Consider the following 25,301-nt stretch of genomic DNA (forward strand, 5'->3'; position numbering starts at 1 on the left):
TGCTTCCATTTAAGTAGTCACCAGGCAAACAACTGTTACCTGATTTTTTGAAAAGTTTCTGCAACACATAATCATCGTTTTTCTTTGAGTCTTCCTCCTTCTCTTCACTGTTCTCCCTTCTGTATTGCTTTTGTTTCACTAGATGAGGAATGCGCTTTCCTTCAAATTTGGCATCTTCGTGATGTTTCTTCTTAGACTTATCTTTGTGGCTCTCATGTGACAGCATATCCACCCTGTGCTTTGTTTTTGAGATACATTTAGAATGAGTATTATCTAATTGCCCGTCTTCAGTTTTAGCACCCTTTTTTTCCCAAGAGTCACCTGCAACACAAGCAAGGCTAAAATCTGCCTTGGCATTTGCATTAGCTGCTCCACGTACTTCCTCAGCCACCACAGAAGTCAGACACTTGGCATTCTCTGAAGAACCTGCATCATGTGGCAACGACTGGGACATAGATGTGTCATCATTTTCCAAGCTTTCCTCCTCTCTTGAATTATTATTCAATGAATTTATATTAGTAGTCGCTTGAGCATTATCTTTTGCATAGTTATTTTGGTGAGAGGCTTCAAAATTTCCTTTGGTTTCCTCACTTGTCTCTATTGCTTTAGAAGAAGAATCTTTCATGTGTGTGGTTGAGTAGGAACTGGAGGACTTGCTCTTCTTGTGTGAGCTCCTTTCTGCAAGACGGAGATCACTTTTTGAAGTACCATTATCAGGTGGCTTTGGGACTTGAACATCTGAACCAGTACCTGAGGGATGAATGAAATTAGTATCTATTTAACAAACTTACAACATTTTCTCTTCTAAGCAAAGATAAAAAACCCCAACATGTACCTGCAAAAATGGCACTTGTTTCTGTCCCCTGAGACACATCTGGGCTATTCAGAGTAAAAAGTTCATAAAGGTCATTGGATTTGAAGAAGCGATTCTGCTTAGGGTCTTTCAGCACTCTGTTTGTTAAAAACTGTTTGAAGATTTGTCTAAAAAAGAAAAAATAAAGTACTTTGTGAGTGAAACAATGTCTAGCTATGTTTAAGTACTGAATACAGTACTTAAACAGAAAACTGTATAAGCACAAACGTTACCCTGCAGGATAATTAAGCAGTGGGAAGACAATGTTAGTTTCCAAAAGACATTCTTGAGTTAGTAACTTTCAAGCAACCAACTAAATTGTTAAACACAGGGATTTATTGTTTTGCAACAACCCCATAACACAACAGGTAACCACCATCCTGAGATGTCCTACAAGGCATCCCTTAACTGAGCAATAAATAACTTCACAGCTGGAGTTTTTTTTGTCCATTAAAATGGAAAAGCTTGCATATGTTACAATAAAACTATCAGAAAGCTCCTGAAAGAAAAACAAGAGCTTATTAAAATGACAACATTTTATGGGCTCAATTGATTGGAGGAATCAAAAGCAGCAGAGTAGCTCAGTCTGATGGTGATGGCTGGATGACAGACACTGGAAAGGGAAATCAAACTCGCGGTTGAGGGGAAGGGAAAAGGAGAGCCCACAGGCAGAGGACCAAAAGAAACAAATGTGTGGGGAAACTAAGCTGCAAAATGTATTCTGGTATTGGTAAAACTACTTCTATGCCATGTACTATGTAGCTTTTGCTCTAAGCGCTACTTTTTCTGTATAAAAAATGCATCCCCAAATAAAACTGAAAATCAGTTCTCTAGAAATGTTTTTATCCTGGTTTTAGCTTTGCTGACATTAAGCAGGGAAACTATTTTTAAATCCAGTTGTCAAAAACTAAGTTTAACCATAGATGCCACCTACTGCACCAGAAGACTTTAAAGCTTTTATTACTCATCTGAATTTCACAGCTTCCTGCAAGGATGATCACATATTTGCAGGGCAGAAGACACAGGCAGAGAAAACTGCTTAAAGTTCAAGGTCCATTGCACTGTTGTGGAAATAAATGAATTTCTGATGGCTGTCCTGACCCTTAGAGTCCAATTCCTTTATGCAGTCAGTGTCATTCAAACAGAAGTATGCCAGAGGATGCAAAACAACAAACAGCGGATGCTTTGCATCCATGTGGCAAAACAGATTAAAAAAGGCATTCAGTAAGTGCAGGCATTTCACTATTTAGAGCTTTTCATTCATCTGAGGATATTTCAGTTCTGAAGAGTAATGACTAGACAGAGGATTCCCATGTACATTCATCTGAAATTTATGTGAGTGAAGCAAACTACTGAGAAAGCTGAATGGGGAAAGCAGAACAAAAAGATTTCATTGATTCTGAAGCACAAGCACTTTAAAAGCTGTAGCTATATTTTGGAATAAATAACGTGAATATGACTGGTGGTTATTGGGATTTAATTCTTTCACTTTGGAACGGTTTGGGAATAAAATCAAATTGGGTTTGCACAGTGGTAAATGGATGTATGTACCACATACATCTTGATCTATCCCAAAGAGAATATAAAGAACTTGTTGATTTCAATTTACATTTCAGACTTGTTGAGTCTCATGTCTGTCTATGCCTCATACTACTCCCTTTCTACAGTGAATTTTGACTGTGCTGGACACAGCTGCTGCAACAGACTGACAAGGTGTATTTAGCAGGTGGGTCTTGGAGCTACAGAGGGAGCAGCACAGCCCTGCAGTAGGGATTCTAATACTAAAAAAAGTTCCATTTCTCAGGATAAGTTGTAAAAAGTTTTCTGTGATGTGCCCGTTGTGACCAAGACTGGGAGTTACAAGCCATGTGTGCACATGCACAGGTATGTGTCGCTGTTACAGCACCTCAGATGCACTATAAGCAGTTTTCTCAGAATACAGCTGTATCCAAGAAATCGTTCTGACTGACCTGTGGTATATCTTCTCTTCAATAGTTCCAGCAGTAAGAAGCCTATACACAGTCACCTCTTTCTTTTGGCCTATTCTCCAAGCACGTTCTCGAGCCTGGAACACAAGAGGTTAGGTTACCAGACATTACCCTCTTAGACATACCTGACACTGTTTCAAACTTAGATTGGACATTGAACACACAGTTCAAGAAGTATTATTTCTATAGCATTAGGACAACTAACTCAGCAGGAGAGGAAAAAGATTTAGAAGGTTTACATATGTAAAAAGACAATCTCCAGTTGTGCCAAGAAATCTATGCAAAAATTATCAATAAATAAATCATGTTAAAATTGAAACTTGTTTCTAGGATATGTACTTTACATAGACTTATTCCATAAGGGATCTATTCCACAACAGAGCTTTAATATACACCTTTCCTTTGAATCTTTCTTCTTTTTCTTAACTGAAAGCTTTCCTACAAACATCTGGAACCAACCACTAATACAGACCACTCTAAGTCAGACCCCTGCAGATCTCAGAGCTATGTAGGATTTCTATCCTACATGGAAGGACAAAAAAAAACCTTTTCTCCTCTTGAACACATAAACACTACATACTGCTAAGGGATCTGATAAACCAGAGTCTCATCACCCCAGGAGGTAAAGAACAATTTCTAAAAGCAGTGGGTTAGGAGAAGCTTTTGAAGGGCATAGCTATACTTTATTATGCAGTGACAAAGCCAATTTGAGCAGCACTTGTTCTATTCTTACTCTGGCTTGTCACCACGAACAGTCATGCCCGTTCAAGAGCTTGCACAGCTGACTCTCCCTTCAGAAACATCTGGTTCGTTTATTTATTAAAAAAACACAGGCCATTTGAACTGTTTGACTCCACTCTAAACAAACTATATGAACTGACAACACTGAAGAGTGGTAAGGTATAACAGCATAAAGGGGATGTGGTAGAAACCACTTAAATTGGCTTTGCCACAAGAGTAATCATAATGTGGAACTGCACCCTAAGCGACCATTGCTGGGAACAGCAACTTAGGAAAGAGCAACATAGTGCTTTAACACGCTTTGAGGAGATAAATGTCATTTCCTTTTCAGTTTTATTTCAACTTAGCTGGTAAATGGAGTGTAATAAACCAAACTCACCTGTGTGTCTACACTGGGATTCCAGTCAGGATCATAAATAATAACCCGGTCAGCACCAACCAAATTAATTCCAATGCCACCAACACGAGTTGTTAGAAGAAAAATAAATATGGATTTGTCCTGTAACACAAGAGAGAATTTACTAGAGCAAGAATAACCAAAGTGCAGCCTTTTTTTAAGCAAAGGTTATTTCCCTGATTCTTTTATTACCAGAATTATTTGCAAAGATGCAAAGGGAGCAAAGAGAAGGAACTTCCTTGTTCATCTAATATCTCTTTTGACAAATATAAGTAATCTGATCTAAATTTCATTTACTGCTGTCCAACTAAATTTCTTTTCCCCCTTCTCAACTGTTTTTTTTCTTAGCAGAAAACCCAAGTTAAATGTGAAAGAAGTGATGACTTTTTTCCTCTCTCTCACGAAGAAAGTGGTTTCATTTGACTGAATTCCCCAGTTTTGTGTCTCAAACATGAAGTACTGTATTTAGAAACACACCAAAAGGGAATGCAAGAACTCAACCATACTCACTAATAGGCATTTGTGTGTGGGATGCAACATCTCACCTCATTGTATCTTGTTACAAGAGGCTGTCTGGAAGCTACTGTTGTGGTGCCATCCATCCTGAGGTAGGAATAGTTTCTGTGTCTCACAAAGACTTCAAGTATCTGCATCATCTATGGTGATGGAAAAAATTTAATGAAATCCAGATGTGAAGACTGAGCAACGGTCTGATCAAGCCATAAGAATTTCTGGTGCTAACTGCAGTGTTAATTAAACAAACAAGATGACAACCAAAAACTTGCCAACCAAAAACTTGCCAATCTGGAATGAACAGAAAATGAATTAACTCATGTAATTGAGGGAAAAAAATAGCTATTTCACTCCTGAATGCAAGCATGGAATATTTGTGCTTGTTTGGAAGGTCCAGGGCCATAGTCTCAATACTCAAGACATTCATCAACAGATAAATGGTGCAGCATTCCAATGGAATCCACAGAAGCAAGACAAAATTGTGAATATTAGGGGAAACAGATGATGGTCCCCCTGTTTGTGCTACTGGCCCGAAGAATCCAATTCTGAGGATTAGACATGCACATGTGCCATGTAGAGCACACAAAGTGACCAATTCTATCCTGAGACTACACAGTAGGGCCAGCCTGGTATGACATGGGTACAAATGATACAAGCTTTGACCTGGTATATTGGAATTGGGCAACACTGGCACAACACTGTCATTCCAATAAAGCTTACTGAGCTTGCGAACTAATCTCCAATTATTCCACAGACATTAGTCATTTTGCTAATTTTTTTCAATAAGATGCTAATTTTCTGAGGATAGACAAAAAGTGGTTCTAATTACAAGTCTTGCTGGAACACACACACACACACTTTTAGTTTTAGTGATAACTAATATTAAAAAAAAGTTAGCTCATCTTACCTGTCTTGACTGAGTGAAAAATAACACCCTGTGACCTTGCTTGTGCCATATTTTCAGCAAGGATTCTACCACTATCATTTTTCCAGAACGTTTCCAATATCCAAACTGATCTGGTTCCTCCACTTCAGCATCTGGTACACCTTTTGAAATCCTGGGACTATCAGCAACAAAATCAGGGTGATTGCAAATCTTTCTCAAAGTTGATAGTCCTAAGAGAATCTAAAGAATACATGAGAAAAATATCTTTATTTTCATAACAAGTACTTGTATCTATACGGGTTGTGGTTGAGAAAAATAAACTGCAATGGGCTAATCCAGTCATCATCAAGAAGTTTGTTTTTAATAGTGATTTGCTCTTTAGGGAAGTCAATGGATGTTAATACTTTTTTCACGGAAAGTTTTCGGAAAGATCAGTATAAGAGAAGGTCAATGAAATTTTATGCTCTTGTGAGCTTATTCTAGTGACAATTCTGCAACAATTCCCACATTAGCAAAAGCAGTTCCTAGCTGTAACTCACAGTCAAATTTTTCCTACTCAAAAGAAAAAATTCCGCCAAATTTGTTACTTGAAATTATTGTGTCCTTCCATCCAGCTTCTGTCATATTAGCAGGTAACTTAAGACAGACCTTGAGGATAGTAAGTATACTCACCAGAATGCATGGTAGCAAAGAATATATCAGTAAACATATTTGAACAAAGATATGAAGCTGAAATTGGCACTTTTGATGCCATGTTAAAGGGTTCTGTTCAGTTATTCATACAAAAATACTACAAGTGCTATTTATTCTTCCGATTTAATGGGCACTCATAAAAATGAACTAACTCAAAACAGTGAATCCCTCAGTCTTCTAGCACTGCAAGTTGGATGAGCCTGCTCATAATTTATGGTTTGTTTGAACAACGGAGTTTTTGTTTTTCAGCTGGGATTTGCTGCTGTCTTCAAAAAACATGTAATAAAAGCATTGACATTTACTGTTCAAAATTTTCAGAACCCTAGCAAATGTGACAGCCCATTCTGTAACATCTTTGAGAAATTTCTGCAGACAGTCTCATATAAGCCATCTCTTGGAGATCAAGCTCCTTGAAATAATGTTCACTGGGATAACTAAAATAGCTAGGCACTGGAAGAACCTTGGCAATGATACCTTTCAGAGATCTGGAAACATAAAATAAAGTCAAAACAGGTCAGTATGTGCTTTGCATGTGATGGTAACATATACGGCTGTACTGAGCTTCTGAACTAACTGGAGTCACTGGGGGTGAGAGGAGGATGGACTGCACAGTTCACAAGACAAGAAAATGTGGTAAAGTACACATTATAGCCAAGACGTATTACCTCTCCTCTTACAAACAATAGGTCTGTATCCTGCAGCTAAAATGGAAGTGAGAAACACCCACTGCATGCATACAGATGTCAACTGGACCACATGTGTGCAAAGCAGGAGTCAAAGGGAATAGCAGACATTTTACACAGACAACAGCTAGCATTTGAAACTGTATTGCAATTACTCCTGTCACTTTGGCCACAGCAATTTCAACACTTACATTGTGAGGATGGGGGGAAGAGATGTTGAAGTGACTAGTAAGACAACAAAGAGGATGCTTGCTATTTGCTCTGCTGTATATTAAGACTGTGAAACCATCAACTGTTGCATCACAAACTTATCATACCTGAACTGTACTCTGAGGACAAATTACACTTTTCCTTTGCTTCACTTCTGCAACTAGTTAAAAGAATGTGTACAGTTACCTACAACAGGTCATCCAACAAGCCATAATTTGTTCCCGAGATCACAGACATATCGTGAAGCCCATTCCATTCTTACTTTCATCTGGTCATGCCACTACATATGGATTACTAACTTTATTTCATGTAACATTTCTGATGAAAAAAAGCAGATATCTGCAAAAGCAGAACTGGGATCAGTGCATTTGCTTCCCTTTCTGCCCAGCATCCAGTGAGAAGAACGCAAAGGCCAGTCCATGACTTTCGCCATCAAACTCTACCTGTCATTATCCTTAGTTAATGCCCACCTGCATATCTCCATTGAGAATCTCGTAAACTTCTTTAGAATTGATGTAATTTTGATAGATTTGACGCTGCTCCTCTGTCAAACGGCAAAAGAGGACCTACAAAACAAACAAACCAACCACTCAAGCCCAACCTGTAAACTCCAAATAGAATGCATTTTCAAATTTCACAATGTGCAACAAGGAAGCTTCACAGATATCTGTGGCATACTGAAATCACAGAAACATCAAGGCTGGAAGAGACCTTTATGATCATCAAGTAGAACCATTAACCTGTCACTGCTGTAATTCCTAAACTCTAAACCCTATCTTCAAGTGTCAGATCCAGATGCCTTTTAAACACTTCCAGGGATGGTGACTCCACCACCTCCCTGGGCAATCTATTCCAGTGCCTGAACACACTAACAGTGGAAAAATTTTTATAAGCATCTAATCTGAATCTCCTCTGTCTCAGCTTCTGACCATTCCTCTCTACTCCTCTCCCTGCAGCCACAACAGGACAGACCATCCCTCACCTCTCTACAAGCCCCTGTCAGGAAGATGTAGAGTGCAATGAGGTCACTCCTGAGTTGCCTCTTCTCAAGGCTAAACAAACCCAATTCCCTCAGCCATTCCTTGTAGGCCATGTGTTCCTAGACGTTTTATGAGCCTTGTTGCCCTTTGCTGGACTCGCTCCAGTGTCCCAATGTCCTTTCTAAAGTGAGGGGCCCAAAACTGAACACAGTACTTGAGATGTGGCCAAATACTAGTATTTTATATATATATACACACACACACTAAGTTAAAAGACACTGCACAGAAATAATTAGAAATAAAACAAAATAAAATAATTTTTAGAGAATGAACATAATCATCAAGATGGGTTTCATGAGGAATTTTATCTGCTCTTTCCCAGTTATGTTTTCCCCTCAAACTGCTTTAGTTTTCGAAGTGCTGCCATTTTTCAGTTTTAATGAGATAACGGCAATGTTAGCATTCTCTCAAAGCTCTGTTTATAGGGAATGCTTTCCACTGTGTGTCTGTTACATGCCTTACAACTTGCAAATTCTTTTGACCTCATGGGAAGGTTAGCACATGTGATCTGTTCTCTCATTAGACTTCGAGTGTGAGCATATAATGATTTTTCAGATGCTCTGATGGGCTGAAATGGAACAAAATAACTTCCTTGCATCCTGCAAGGCACTGTAAGTTAAACTGCTGAAGTGCCCTGTGATTGATGAGAACAAAAATCAAATTTGTTTAATCTGTTTATGATTGCATTCTTTAGGTTAAGTAGCCCAATACACTTTAAGGGTTATAGAAATTAAAAAAACCCTAACAATTAAAAATATCATTAGACTGCACAGCAACAACCCAGTATGGCCTACTCATTTATTATGTACCTTTCAGCACTGTCTTGCAAATACTAGCACATCTACTTCTCATTTAGAGGGAAAAGACAGGAAGGGAGGGAGGACAGAGCATGAAAGCCTGAAGCACTGAAACCTGAGTGGCAGAAGAGTCTGATAATTACTACAAGTGATTATTTGTAGCAATTTCAGTTAACTAATGCTTTCAACCTCCTCTATTCTGAATCAAAGTATTTTCTAAAAAAATATTCCACCTCATAGTAAAGCAAACAAGTTTTAGAGCAAAAGGCTAATGTTTTGAAAACTTAGCAGGACGTATAGGCCAGCTAGCTTGCAATATGAGCAACTGCCATCAACTATTTCTCTATGACTTGCTGCCTAAATTAAGCTTTCTACAGAAGAAAACAATGCTAAAGTGTCTAAACAATGCATCAAAGGAAACACTCCACAGACAACTCATTTCTACGCACCTGAGACCTAGGAGGGCAGTATTAAGCAGACCTGACTACACTTCATCTACCCTTTGCTTTTCAGATGGCAGCGTACTCGTATAGACCCTGCAACACTACAATCATTTAATACTCAGAACACTGGTGAAAAGAATGTGGATCTTGAAAGCTCTAAATTTCATCTTCAGTTAAACAGCATTTCATCTGCTGTTAGCACAAATTATTTCCACATTGAATTCTGGGGAGGGAGAGGACTCGGATGTAATAGTAAAGATAAACAAACCTGTTCATTTTTATCTGGAAGTGAAAGGTTCATTTTCACATCAGCCTTCATTCTTCGCAGCAAATAGGGGTTTATGGTGTCCCGTAACACACAGGCACATTTGTATGCAGTTTTCACCTGAGAAAAGGAAGAAAAAGCACAAGGTATATTTTGATTCTTGATATTAATTCTAGCAACAAGCTAAATTCCACAATTAGCAGTAGGAAAATTCTAATAAAACTAGGTGGTTTATATATTTTACATGGATCTACAGTTTCATATTGAACACTACATGAACTGCAATCAAATTCAAGTTAGCAACAATAAAATGGAATAAGTAATTCTTCCTCAGATACCACTAATTTGTCTTTAAAACAGACCAGAAATGAGATATTTCTTTTAGAAATTAAAGAAAGGAGTGAGTACAGATTTGAACAAAGCCAAAATCCTCATGAAAAAGTGCTAGTATATATACTTGAAGATCAAATAAGTAGCCTGCAGCAATGGTGGTTACTAGACAATAAGTGAAGATTAGTGCTCACTTGAGACTGTTAAAAAAATCGGTACAAGAAAATCCCCATGATCACAGAAACTAAAGGTCACTCTGGCCTTAAATGGAGCATATGGTTCTATGGGTAATGGATGTGTGAGATGGGTATTAACTGTACATAAGGGCTAAAAATACCTTAATTTCTCTTAAAGCAAAACAAATAATATAATAAATTATTGATATATAAAAAACAAATTGAAAGTTTGATTTGGTAAATTACTGCGATTTAGACAAGGGAAGTGCTTAAACTCAAAAAGAAAATAAAACTAGAATTGCATGTATGCAAAACATTACACAGAGTACTTAAAAGGATAAAATTTATTAACATTTATATAAAACTTAGTCTGCAGACTGTGATGCACACAATTTATCACTGAATTTGAAAAATGTGTAAGCTGCCATCACTACTGAGAAGCACAACTACAAATATGAATAGACATAGTTATGCAAAATAATTTTCCAAACAATTTTTTGCTTTCAAAATTAGTTTATCTACTTTCAGACTTCCAACACCTACTTTAGCTTTTGTGAAAAAAAACAACTGGTTTCAGTTTGGAGCTAAGGATTCCTCCTATTGCATAATTTGCCAAAGCTTGATATCAAACAGGAAAGTCCTATTTGAATACATCGAAATTCAAGATCAGTCACCTCTCACACCGATTTATCTCTACTTCATATCAGAGAATATTTCTAATGACTTTAAGGCATTTGACAAGAAAACCTTGTGTGTAAGCTGTAACTGCATAAATGAAATGGTCTCATTTAGTGGAATAGTTAATTTTACCCACACAGCAATAAAACACACATGAATCTCTCTTTTAGGTTAGCATCTAGAACATACAGCAGGAAGTACATTGAGAAGTCAGTTTAGAAACAACACAACAGTGTCTTTAAAGCAAAGTGCTATTTTTGATGCATTTACCTGGATAGGAGAGGCATTGCAATATCCTCCCATGGTTATTGGGACAGAAAACTGCTCCATGAACACAGGGAGTGTTCCCAATTTTCCTGGGAATATAAAGTCAAAGAGGGACCAGAGCTCCTTTAGGTTATTTTGCATAGGGGAGCCAGACAAGATGATTCGATGGGGTGTGCGGAACTATTAACAAAAAACACAAAACCAAAAGGTTATTTTCATGGTTCATGGTGTAACCTGCCTCCTGCCTCAGAGGATATTCAATATCACCATCAGTGAATTCTCATGTCAAAATATGTGGCCTCATATTTGTGCTCTCCCCTCAACCCCCCCAAAGCCTTCTGCAATATACTCTTCATAATCTGTTAGCAGAACATTCACACCAGCAATCTGATGTTTCTCCCTAATGGTAAATTACCGTGCAATTGAAAATTTGTATTTTTTTCTCTACCATACTTCTGTAAATTTATTCCTGTAAATGAATTAAAAATGTTAAGTAAATCAAATGGTCAAATACAGACCATTGTGATTTATGCTTTTATTCTTTATTAACAATCAAGCATATATTTTAATGATAGGCTATTAGATTTGGCACCTCCCTCACAGCACATAAAATCTTCTGTTTATTTTTTTATAAAGTACCTGCTTGCATGCAAGTGTGACTGCAGCGTTTGGATTTCGGATTTTGTGACCCTCATCCAGAATCACATAGTGCCAGTCGTACGTGTGGATGTTGTCCTGCATCAGCCGAATGTATGAGTAAGATGTAATTAAAATTCCATGGCATGAAGCAATTTCATGAATTAGTTTCACCTAAAAGCAAAAGGTGCATGTTGTCAGTGGTTTGCCATCCAAGGGATGCATAAAGAGTTCTGTAAAAGCAGATACATAACTTACTTTGCAAAGAAAGTAAGTATAGGCAAGATTTTGATTAGATGACTCTTAGCTCATCTGTAAAAGCATGAAGCAGTTCAATACTGTGTTATTAGAGATCAGAATTTGACCTGAAGCCTGGTCAGAAGGAAACTGGTGTTTGGTTTATATTTTTTAAAGGTAATGTCTGAAAAACAAACATTGGATTTGATCAAGGTAACTGGTTTCTTCAAGTTCTCCTGTATATATCTCACAAACTCAACTTCATGTACTGCAAGAAAGATCTAGAATTTCAAAGGAAAATTTAAGAAGTGAAAAACTGAAAAACAATCACAAGAAACTATCTGGTTAATCCTAAATTCTGTCTAACCTTTCTTATTAACAGAATTATGCATTTGTTATCAATCTTCAAATTTTGTGCTTCTCTTGTAAGCTATAACCTTTCCCCAAGTTTTTACTAGCTTTTATAGCTGCAAATAAAGAAAACTAGGGCGACCACTGAATTTGCTGAAGGAAAGACAAGCCCCTTATTAATAGAAGTGTCTTTAAGAAAACAAAACCACACAAAAACAGCAACAAAAAACACCAAACAAAACTGACACAAACAAAAGGGAAAAATCCACCTCAAAAACTCAGATGGTGTTAACAGTCCACGATCTTTCATTGTAAAATTACTTGCTCACACATACCCTGAGATTCAAAAAGCTCTTCTGAGTTTAACAGTTCAGGAATTTCTGCTTTCTGATTATCATCTCCTGATAAAACCACAGCACATTATTTAATGTTGACATCATGATTCTCAAGAGAACATGTAATCTTTAGAACAATTTGTATTAGAGACAGAGTAGGATTTCTAGGCAAATGTGGACATCCACAGCTTAATTCTATCTGGTATATTGTCCATAATCTGCAACTTTTCTCGAGTCTCAGCAATGGCCTATCATAGAATGCTGTAGACATCTCTACCCAAACACTTAAGACAAATCATCTCGGGCGATTTAAAATTAAAAGCTTGTAAAATATGTAACCTCTCCTAATTTTTGCAATTAATAGGGTATGTCTGCAATTAGCCTGACTTACAGAATGCTACACTCTTGTCATTAAAAGATGTTTTGTGAGAGTGCTGCTGTTATTATGGAGGCTCAAGAGACCAATCCCTCCTAGAGGGCAAACAGTGGACTAGTAGAAAACAACAGCCATAAATCACGCTGTCAGGTAGCAGAGAGAACAGAAGTGAAACACAGGCACATGAAGGCCATTCACTGTAAACACACCACAGCAGAATCCTAGTCAGGATTTACTGAACCTGTAATTAATTAAAGTTTCCTTCAAGCTAAATTTTTAATAAACAAGGATTTGTGCTGACAATGAAGAAATACAACAACACAATTTTATCAACTCACACCACAACACTTACTCTCATTTTACTGCATTGGGTCCTTGCTCAGAGGTTGCCTTCCCTTTAGTGCAGCTCTCGGAATAATGTAAAATATTTTAAAATATGATAGCAGATTTAGTATTAGATGCACGCTCTTTTGAGGGTGTGGTATTTCAGAATGTGTGCTATTTTATAATGCATTCTTTAATTCACAATTCTAATTTGTTTAGAATAAGGCATGTTTAATTTAATTTTGTTTTGTTCTTGGGAAATACACTTCAGCAAAATATTTCAGGGCATGCACTGTTAAACTAAAAAAAAAAAAACTGCTTAAGAGAGACAAATCCTACAAATGCCAAAAGATTACACAGCAGTCACCTAGTTTTGAAATTCTGAACTCTACCTTCATATGATGCTAATGAATAGAGGAATGTGCGAGTAGATTAATTATGAACTTGTATTTCTGTTCAGCACAGTACTTCAGGCCTTTCTGATTCAAGCAGAGTATTTTCTCCTAAATTTGGGTGATGAGTTGCTTGCGTTGCCTTGTCTTCACCATGACACATGCAATGTATAAAAAATGGATGAGTTTTTGGCAAATACCATTTCTTAAGGCTAAAACGTTTATGATTTATTCTAAGGACATACCTCTAAGCAAATGCTCTTGTCCTATGGGTACCTCACTGTAGCTACAAGCTGGTTTCTGAAGGTACAAAACCAGGATAATTTTTTGGACTGAAGCTTACAGAAATAAGGTTTACCTCTTTTTGGATAAAGAAGTATTTAAAAAAATATTTAAGAGGACCTGAATTCTGAATTATTATGTATTTCTTAGATGGAAATATTAAGACTGAACTTATAGAAACAGACTAGTGATAACTACAAAATTCCTTAAACATTCAGATACTTTCGAGGCAAGTGCGAACTTAAGAGGTTGTATCTAGTCACTTACACAACCATCTATCACTTGTGAATCAAAGTGCATTCTTCAGCAGGCCTATCACTATCTCATAACCAGCCATTAAGCCTGGAGATCCATAAATTCAACATATAAAACCTCTTTATTATTTCCCTGCCCCCAACAAAACAATCTAAATGGCACCATGAAGAGCCTTCAAAAGAACACATTACAATGTTTAATAATGTACAAGTTGCAATAAAAAGAACTAAAGCACTCAGTACATATTTAACAAGAATGGTAGTTCTTGAGGCATGATACTAAGTTTATATGAGTTTGGTCCTGAACTCAGAAATAGAACCTTTGGCTAAAGTACAGGTGCCACATGCAGTCATGGCAATAACTGCAACCTCTGAAGCTCCTTTCTTTACATGTGGATTATGCACTCTACTGTGACGGTTGAAGGTCTACAATTTTCAGTGTGTAAAGTCACCTTCAGGTAGATGGTTTCAGAGCTGAAAGGATGATGAACTGACAATTGCTTTTGGGGCTGAATTATGTGTCCAGCATTTGACCAGAATAAGGGAATGCAGTTACAGCTTTACAAAAGCTATGTAATTATAATGTGAAAGAATTGTTAAGCTCAATGATACCTGTTCTAAAGATCAAGAAATTACAAGTTCAGCCTTGAACTTAAAAAATGCAGCCTTCTTCCATATGAGATATGTTATCAAGTTAACCAAAGTTCATGTTGCTTACGCACCATCAGAAGTTTTGAAACAACAGGACAAGCTCTTTGTACAGAAGGTTGTTTTCTCCAACACTTACAGAGCTTTCTCTACCTTACCTTATGTTCTATACCATAAATAAAACAGAATTTGTGATACACTACATTAGATTTACTTCTTTGTTTTCTTTCATCCTTAGAGGTCTCAAAGCACTCAATGGTTACAGATCAGATTTGAGCATAAACCATAGTAGGAGCTTAATAGCTTAAGACAGCACCGCAGGACATACTTAGCCACAAATCCTATATCTTGTTCAAACTGAAAGCTGACTTCGCAGGGGAAGACTACTACTTAAATCTGGTTCTTCCTACTGTTTCCAATGTAAGCACATTTATCATCAGAGAAGAACCAAGTGATCTTCTGTAATCACTAATAATAATAATAATACTAAAGAAAGAACAAGTTTTACATTGCACCCAAATGCCTTAAACTAGCTCCTAAGTCTTGGAAACCCCTCCAACTTGCTATGGTGTCTTCCTTTTATCATCTAAAATATCAATCTGCCTTCCCTTGTGGATGGCTGAAGGCCTTTCAATTATTAGTCATGTTTCAAGGGGAGAAACTGGAACTTTACACTTGTTTACCATCAAAAATTTATACCATTGTTACTTTAGCAAAGGAATAAGGAGTTCTTGAAGCTTCACCTACACAAATATAGCAGCAGCGGTATCTAAGTAGGATGTCTCAATGACTGACCTGAAAGAGGCTGACAAGATTTGCAGCCAATCTGGTGCTCATAAATCAGACTGTTATTTCATACTATTATTGTGAAAATCCTATAATTGCTTGCAAAGAAAACCAAAATTGACTGCGAAGAGAGGATACGCCAAGGTAAAAAATTGGTGAGCCTTTCACTTACCACATTGCTTAGAAGTCCTTTTGTAACACCAAAGAAGTGTCACTAATTGAACAGATGTATTGCTTAGTATTAATTTATGATAAAACAATAAGAACAGATGTCTTCCCCACTCTCCACTGTCAAGCAAATACTTCTGTGGGCAAGTCTAAAGAACTGGGAGACTCTTGCATTGGTGCTTGTCTACCTTAGAAAGTGCAACAGAAAATACCTATTCATAAAAACCTATCATTTCACCAGTGTTGAAAGATTTAGTATTTGCTAATATTTTGGGATTCCTGACAATGTTATGGCAAAAGTTACATACATCCATCTCACCTAAAACATCAATTTACATTTTATTAAATGAAACTTCAGCTGTTGTCTCCTATGAAATACTGTTTTGCCTTATGGGACATCTGTCATTGTTTAACTCTTTTCCTCCAAAATTCTCGTTCAATAGTTTTACAATTCATCTTTCTCTGTTCCTTAGAAATCACTTGTCCCTCCTTCACAGGCCTGTACAGAATAAGCTGTGTTTTACCACAAGCAGCCTGCTGGTCAACCACTACAGGATAATGGAGTCCTCAAAATCCATTAAGATCTTCACTGTCTGATGTCCAGTTGTTCTGGAGGACATTTGCATTCTTCCACTAGTCCTGACAATTCTAACCTCTTCCGAGCCTGAAGTGACCTTTCTCACGGCAAAGCTGGTAACAACGTTCAGTTCTCCATCCTCTCCTGGCAAGTTAGGTGTCCAGCACAAAACTCTTACTTACTTTGTGATAAACCATGATACACTAGCAGAACAACAGGCAAATCCTGGAATTGTCAGCTAATTCTGAACAGGTCTGTTCAACATTGAGACCACAAGTGCACAGTGATTTGCTATTGGCCTGTAAAATTAATCTAAATCAAAGAACAAACATACATTCTTACACAATCTAACCACTATTTTCTTATTTATGCCTTAAACTTACATAGGTTTACGCCTTATGCCAGAGCATCAGGGCAGAATGGTCCATGGATGAGTATTATAAAGTTAACATACACAAAGTAGTGTCCTGTAATGCCATAGGTTATCAGAAGCTGGAACAGTCACCAGATACACACTAAAGTGTTCATTGAAGAATGTATATTGAAAAGAAATGCTAGGGAGGAGTAAATCGGCTGGCCTCTATTTTATGTGATATATTTTCAGTGTGCATGTGTTATTTATGCTAATAAATAAGTAGTAAACCATCATTGCAGGAAGAAAAGGCCAACCAGAAGAGGCAGGGTGGGTTTTTTCCCCCCTTTAGCTTGCTCTTCTCTAATCAAGAGGCATCTAGGAAAAAAATGTGCATGAGGTTAAGACCATATCAGCAGTGACACTTGTTTAAAGCATACTGTTGCAGCTCTTTGATGATGAGGCATTAGGATCTCTATTTAAACTGCTCATATGGTATCCAAATTCCTTTAAGTTGTTGAATATGCATTTGAAGGAGGACAATGGGAAGGTGAAGTCCTGAAAACTTGACTATTTCTGCAGAGAGAAAAATTTAAGCCAGTCTGTCAAGCCCATTAATTAACAAATACCCCAAAATAAGCACACATGATTTAATTTAGGAAGACATGTGAGCATGTTATTGAGGTCAACAGACTTTTAGGGCTTGAAAACTCACCAAGTTAATTGAACAACAGGAAGCTATTAGCACATTACAGTGTGCTATTCCTTTTTTTGCCATGTACTGTAACTGCATCAATTACCTCAGAATACGTTTAATCAAGTGCAATTAAGCACCTTATCATTTCAGTGTTATTACAAGAAATTCAATAAATATTTAAAGAGAAATTTAAAAATGCTTTGCTGAATCCTGAAAATCCATTTAAGCATCTGAAATATGAGGCCAAGGGAAAATGAAAAACTAAGTTTTGCTTGCTTTGTTCCTGGAAGGTACCAAAGTATGAAACTTCAGACAAGTTAGGCCTCCTAACTTAAGAAACAGGGGCTAAGAACATGCATATGAAGAGACTGGTGAAGAAAATCAAGACAGAAAGGTCACTGCTTGAAACAACAAAAAGTAATGGAGTAACATTGCCACTAAGAAAATGAGCCTGGTGATATCAAGTGACATAGGGACCAACTAAAGAGAAATTGCCTGTGCACACAAAATATATTAACTATTAGAACAATGATGTACTGATGCACAGAAATGTGAGAACTGACAAATGCCAGAAGCATATATTTGGTGTACAAACAGCCTTCCCAAGCTCCTAGCATGGACCACAGCACAAGGAAAGCTCAAGCAAGGAATCTGTTATTATGTTTAATTTGTTCAGGCAACCCAAGTCTGTATCACAATATACATGTATTCCATGTCCATTTTTTGTCCAATTTACAAACAAATCTATACAAGACAGTGAACCTTTTGTTCTTTTAAAACCTTCAGAGAAGGAGCACAAGCTCTTTTCTGCACAGAAAATATTCAGGAACAAGGCATTTTTTTTCAGTAGTGCCAAGAAAAAAACAAGAAGCCTCTGGAATTACAAAATGGATGTCAAACATTACCTTACTCTTGGTAGAAGAGCCAGTTTCATGGAGAACAGCAACTCTAAACGGAGGCCACCAAGTATGGAATTCTTTTACCCACTGATGCAACACAGTAGCTGGACAAACAATCACTGTTGGTCCCAATCCCTGGTACCTAAAATAGAGTATTCAAGGAAAAAAACACCCTTTAATATGAAATAAATACTTGGCATTAAATGGCTCATTAAAATACACACATATTAAAATGACATACTTTATAGTTTAAGTGGAATATGAGAGCTATGGAAATTAATTGGCACTTTGTTTTCTTGGAAGCCTATTTTTTAAAGGAAGATGAAAAGGGAACTCCTAAAATAATCTATCCACTGAACAGTTAATGAATGCATCTATCAGGATAAACAGAAAGAGAAAAGCTCCAAACAATAAGGCATATGGGAACTTCCTCCTGTGATATTACAAATCAGGTTTTAGTGACTGCTGTTTCTATAAGACAAAAGAAATCATTACCAAACAATTACTTTATTACTTCTGTTAAAAAGAATGTGTAGCTAGAGTCTCACAAATGGACTTACACACAGGTGTTCTGCTTCACATTGGTAATATACTGTACATCATCACCATAATTTACAGATAAGTCAAAGACTCTAAAGCAGCAGACTATTTCATCCATGGAAGTTAAGGCCTGACCTCAGCTGGACTCTAAAGCAGCAGACCATGGAAGTTAAGGCCTGACCTCAGCTCAAACTGCCTCATAAGTTTCTTATTCATAATTACGTGACTGTTTCTGAAAATTACCAGGGAAGTTTGAAACCAAGTCCTTCTGTATATTTAGTTTAGAGCTACTCTTAAGGTTAAGAAGGGAAAAATCTCTCACACAACAGCCAAAGGAGAAATATTACCACCACAAACAAGTAACAACAATCATATAGGATATATACTAAATAGTGGTTACTAGCAGTTATTTTTAAACTATATTTGGTCTTTAAAAAACAGAACAAAACAACTTTGTAAACAAAGGCAATAGCTACAGTTACCATACACTGATCTGTGTCTGGCTGGCTATGTACTATTCAAGTGATAACAAATACAGAATGTAAAAGATCACAGTATACAACTCAAGATTACATGCTGATAGCAATAAAGAAGGATTCCTCAGACACCAATAATATCCTTCTTTAAAAAAACCCAACTCAATGCCCTCAGAAACTGGTGACATGAAGAAATAATACTCTTTATTAAAAGCTTATACATATGCAGAATAACAACCTGGATGTTGCTTGTTATGAAAAAAATACTATAACACAACCTTACATAGCCTAATTAAAAAACTCCCAGCAATCCAAGGGGAAGTAAGAACCTGGAGCTGCAGTAAACATTTTCAGCTATGCTACAAACCCAAATAACCACTGCTACTGCTCTTAAAAATATATATAGCACAAAAGCTAACTGTCCCAGAATATACTAGTTTCTCACTCTTCATGGGCAGTAACAAAATACCTCTGTTTATTCCCCTGGTCTGTATTACACAAGCTCACATTCTGGGTTTATCCATTTTCCCCCCTCAACTTACACAAAGAGTTCACACCTCCTTTGATCAATTTTCAGAAAACCCACTCCCCCTCCACTCGACTGTGTGAAACCTCTTCTGTGTCTAGTCTGGCTCTAACCACTTTCACTAGCCAACATTTTATGATTCTCTTGAGAGCTGTTATTTATTTATATAAAAGAATCATCTAACTTCTTCCAGTCTGAACTGTTTCACCAAACTAAGCAAACCACATGCTTCTGCTTGCTACATTTGCAGGCATCCTTCATTCTCCTAATCACTACAACAGATTTGCTCTGCTGCACATCCTATTTGTATTTGTTTTCCCTGGACAAAGGTGACACTAAAAACATTCGAAACCAAAGTCTCACTGGTGCCTTGTACCAAGATACTAATACTGCCCTGTTCCTGCTCCAAATATATTACGATAATTTATGGTCAATATCATATATGATCGATATACCCAAATCTCTTTCTTCTTATTGCTTCTTGTTTATAAAGCCCAAATTCACAAGTATCCTTTATCTGTTGTTATTTAATTGGATGCAATTAGAATTGCAAATTAGATCTATTCCTGCAACTTAATACCAAGAAGAAAGAAGCTGTAGTCATACTATATTTAGAATCTTTAAGTACTCAAAAAATTAGCAGAGGAAAGCATATTGCATTATAACCAACTCTGTTGCCACAGACTGGCAAGTCATGCTTTCCAGCTGAAATGATAACTAAATCCTAGCAAAAATAAAAGAACAAAGCAGCAAGAGCAATACATGTTTTCTGGGACAATGGATTTTTATTTACCTAAGCACCATGGAAATAAATCTCTGACACTCACAGTAGAGACTGAGCTGTTTATATCTCAGTATCTTGAAGAGCAAAGATGGGTGAATAAGCAAGTGTATAAACTTTCTGACAGTTTTTCATATGACCTCTCAAATAAATGAAGCAAAGTCTGTAGTGCTAACTCCAAAAGTACCATCTTTGTTAAAATAATGTATTTAGAAACAATCAAACTTGTGGAACCCCAACCCTTCAACAGGTTTCAACAAGATTTCAACCTAGATACAACAGGCTAGAGATGGGTTATGTAAGTTTGCTGATGCTTTTTATTTTTCTTGTGACGGGACAACTGGTTTGAATGCTGTTGCTTGTACCTCAGCTTGTCTAACAAAAGACCATTCCCCCTTCAAAAATCCTACTTCCCATGTGTTTTCACACCACCCTAACTGCAACACTTCTACTAACACATCACATGACATCAGGCTTTCCCCAGCTGTCTGTCTCAATAGCGATTAAAGGTGAGACAACCTTTTAATGTTTGTAAAAGTTACACTCCATGTTAACAAGTAGTTCCTTAGTTCAGCTAGTCTTCAGGCTCCTCCAAACTCAGAAAAATATTGGAATTGGAAGCAGTTAGCAACACAAAGTTTCTACTCACCTTATTTTAAAGAATATCTTTGCAGAAAATTCCAGTGCTAGCAAATAAAGCTGATTTTGAATATCAACAAAAGAGACCCTGTCATAATACTCAAGTGCCTCCAAACACAACAGTGACAGTCTTTGCAGTTCTTCATGGGAATGACAGTATCTCCATGTTAGGGAATGGCTGCTGAGGCTGGCAAAGCCCACAGTGCCAGGTTCATGCAGCAGTGCACTAGCTCCATCTACACATCAAGGTAATGAGATAGGAGCTAGGCTGGAAGACATTTAAACGTGCTGACAACACAGCTACGTCCATTCTTAATGCCTGCCAGGCTGACCAGAAGGTCTTCTGCTTACCAGACTGCATGTCTTTCACAACAGAGGCTAGCTAACTGGTTTTACTGCCTTCCCAGTCCAGCTGGGGAAAATACGTAACTATGCAAAGATTAAGTTGTTTAGACTCTCTGCCTTACAGCACAACAAGCAAAGTTGGGGCAAGTTTCACAACTAAATTAAACCTTGTTTCCTCCCATGGCATTACTATCATGATGGACTTAATGACATGCACCAGCCAAAAAATGAAACTCAACACATCATCTTATATGCAGAAAGAACACTGCACCTTAGGTGTGCAGATTTTGGGGTCTTTTCAAAGTTTTAGTGTAGTTTCACACTGTGTAAGAGTGTCAAGAGATGTCCCTAAAGGATCTCGATCAACTCAGTGGTCCCCAATAGGGCAGGGAATATAACTCCACAAAATAATCTTTACAGCAGCATCCTTAACCAGGCAATAATATCCAAGTAAATCAACTGGCCTGAGTGATGGAAGACCTCTGTTTTCTGAATATAAAGGCTACAGCAGGAAGCAACTGGAGAAACGACAGTTTTTCTTTAAAGCATTATTTTACAACTCATGTACATGCTAAACATAATTTAAACATACCTCTATACAGGTAATTGTTTCTGTTTAGCACAGTACTACGATAGTTGCTAAATTGCATGTAGCTATTTACATCAGGTAAACAGGCCAACAGAAGTAGAAAAATCAAGTATTATTCACACGTGCATTTGCAAATCCAAGGACACAAGTATCTTGCTGTAATTTCACCTACGAACACGAAATTTTGAAGCATTGTTCAGCAACATGATAGCATAAAATACCGTTAAGAAAGACCAGTCACACTAACATACATTTTAAAAAGCAACAACAAGAAAGCTGATGGAAATTCCTCTGTATGAGTTACTGGTTTTACTCTTACTACTCTTTTTTGGCATGGCTAATTCCCTGCCCATCACAAACTCTCACTTTCATTGCAAATCAGCTTGCTACTTCCTGTAAAGCATTTACCTGGTGGCTTGCCAGAACAAATATTTTAATGTAAAATTTAATAAATGGAACTAAAGGTATTACATCTAATTTAAAATTCCATATTGTGTAAACTATTGATATTAATGTAATTGAGTTTGTAAACAATCCATTTGTGGAAGGTAACCTTAGACACTGTATTGACCCAAAATATCTAGTGCGGCTCATCTGCAAAATGAAGCATCAATGCCTGGAATTCATTAAAAGTGTTACATGTTTAATTTTTCCTGCCCTACAGCTCCGTTGTCTCGTAAAATTTTTCCTTTGATGTCCCCCACTAAAAGAATTAAAGGAATATTGTAATTGAAATGTCATTAATAATTCACAGGACCCTCCTCCACCAGCAATACATCTGATGAAATATTAATTGAGCTCCACAGACTGACAGTCTGCAGAGGAGCACTTGCCTGTAATTTGAACCACGAGTCCTGATATTGCTGTAGCTCAGACCTGCCAAGAAGGCAATTATCTGGATGGTCTTGCCCAATCCCATCTCATCTCCCAGAATTCCTCCTGCCTTCTGGCAGTGCAATTCCCAGAGCCACCTAACACCTGTCTGCTGGTACCTAAAACAAGGAAAAAGAAGATGGCAAATGTTTGATAATACAGATCATAACAGAAAGTACTCATGAATTAATCATTTGGCAAGGTTCTTATACTAGTTACAGTAACATGCTGGATGTGTGTTTTACATGAGTGCTGTATTTACTAGGTCATACATTTTTGATGCACTCAGACATTACATGTGACTTTCATTCTTTATGCAACACTAAAACATTTCTAATTAAACTGATAGTCATGGTAATTAGAGGGTATTTTATTTCATATATATTTTAAGTGCTAAAAGCAACTTGGAAAGTTATTCTTCCAAAGCACTATCTTTCCAGAAAGATGACAGGCAAGGGTCTAGTAAATCATATTATTTGGAACATACACCTTGAACTGAAGGAAAAGGTTGACTTGTAAGGGGTACAGATGTTACAGTCCACCGTGAAAATTCATCACATATGCCAAAACATGCTTTATTTTCACATAAATTTATTTTATAACGTTTAGATCAAGAAATATAAAACTAAGGCAAAACAATAGGAACTACTCCAGTGAATGGGATGCATCAAGGCAGTTTCCACTCCCAGTCATTCACTGGCAACTGCATAAGCAACAATGTAAAATATATTCCACTTAAAAGATGCAGACAAGGAAACAAGATTTACAATGGCATGCTAAATAGGTGGAGATAAGATGCTGGATTGAGAATCATTTTAGGACATGCTTTTTTATAACAATATGAAACAGTGAGACCTGTAGGGATAACACAATGTGTGTGGGTTAAATTGAAAATAACAGAAAGAAATGAAATACAGTATATGTAAAACACATTAAAACAAACCCAAATCAAACATGCTTCAGCACTTCTGTGTCTTGCTTGTAACTTACAGGAAGAAAAAGGTTACTGATATGATTTTGTTGATGGCATGCATTCCTGGAGTGCAAAGCACAGTGAAGAACAAACCACTTTTTTGCAGTTTTTAAAAAATCTGAGCTCTTCATTTTAGGAGATTGTCTTGTGTGCATTTCAAAATCCTGTTTGCTTCCTTGAGCAAATAATATTTAAGACTACTGACAGCTAATGACACTAGTGTCTACAAAGTACTATTAAAAATCAATTTATGATGAGTTCTGTATGGATTTAGAGAATGCTAAATGGACACAAACAAATGGCTTGAGTAGTTAAAAAAAGATGATCAAAGAACACATCTAATGGTTCAGACACCATACTATCTGCTGGTGTCTCAAAAGCATTATGTCAAGAAGCCCTTAAAAACCCCCTTTTCTTCGAAATTAATTCACCTTAAAATGCAGCAAGCTAAAAAAACAACTGTGAAATGGCTTGCAGGATTAGCTACAAGATGCTATCATTCCTATATTTTATGAAGACAAAACTTTTTCTGACAAATATAAAGAACTGAAAGAACCCTAATTCCAGACAGAAGCTGCTCCCCCAGACTAATGCCCAGCATGTCTTTTCAGAAGACAACCATTCAAGAACTTCCTGTTATTATATTGGATTATTTCATAGGATTACATACAGAGCTTTACAACTAGCTGCATTTATGAGCATATTTCTCCCTCTCCCTCCTTCTACTGCGAAAGCTTGACAGTAGGGAATTTAGTTTCCAAAAAAATTCTGCTCCCAGGTTATCTAAAAATGTAGAAGATGCAGGTGCTTTCTTTGTATAATCATAGAAACATACAATAATTGCAACTATGCAAAAGTTAAAGAAAACCCCCACAATTTTTTATGGTTATATGGAGAGATAATCAATTCTCTTCCATCTTATGCTTTTATTGCACCAATTTTTAGGTTTGGTTGGTTTTGGTGTTTTTAAGTCCAAAAATACTGTAGAAACAAAATAAAAGTGCTGCTTGGTCTTCAAAACAGTTATGCTTGCACTGTATTGTGCAGGAGCAATCACACTGGGACGTATCCCTCAAAATTCACCACAGTAAGTACGAGAGCTTAGCTGCATTGTTGTGGAGACAAAATTTCTTTTCAGACGTATCAGGGAAATCACACACTGAAAGGAAATAATGATGAAACCTGTTTTCTTTTATTATAAAGTATTTTCTCAGACTAAGTGCAGACAGTACAAGGCAATGTTTCTCAGTCTGATTCTGTTCCACAGCAGCACCAGAGGTATTCC

At 37.0% G+C, this 25,301-nt stretch overlaps 1 protein-coding gene across 1 annotated transcript in view; it reads right to left on the minus strand.

The window, feature by feature from the left end:
• LOC103804593 (DNA excision repair protein ERCC-6-like) overlaps positions 1–25,301 on the minus strand; it is a 44,183-nt gene that overhangs the window by 1,936 nt on the left and 16,946 nt on the right. The window contains exons 6-17 of the mRNA XM_009077206.1: positions 23,004–23,162; positions 18,281–18,416; positions 11,600–11,770; positions 10,964–11,140; positions 9,513–9,629; positions 7,435–7,530; positions 5,400–5,618; positions 4,525–4,635; positions 3,962–4,081; positions 2,824–2,918; positions 836–981; positions 40–750 (exon numbers count right to left, since the gene is read on the minus strand). Of these exons, the coding sequence (XP_009075454.1) occupies positions 40–750; positions 836–981; positions 2,824–2,918; positions 3,962–4,081; positions 4,525–4,635; positions 5,400–5,618; positions 7,435–7,530; positions 9,513–9,629; positions 10,964–11,140; positions 11,600–11,770; positions 18,281–18,416; positions 23,004–23,162 (2,258 nt within the window). The remainder of the gene's footprint in view (positions 1–39; positions 751–835; positions 982–2,823; positions 2,919–3,961; positions 4,082–4,524; positions 4,636–5,399; positions 5,619–7,434; positions 7,531–9,512; positions 9,630–10,963; positions 11,141–11,599; positions 11,771–18,280; positions 18,417–23,003; positions 23,163–25,301) is intronic.

This window comes from Acanthisitta chloris, unplaced genomic scaffold (genome assembly GCF_000695815.1).
Source record: "Acanthisitta chloris isolate BGI_N310 unplaced genomic scaffold, ASM69581v1 scaffold30646, whole genome shotgun sequence".
In the NCBI taxonomy this organism is placed as follows: domain Eukaryota; kingdom Metazoa; phylum Chordata; class Aves; order Passeriformes; family Acanthisittidae; genus Acanthisitta; species Acanthisitta chloris.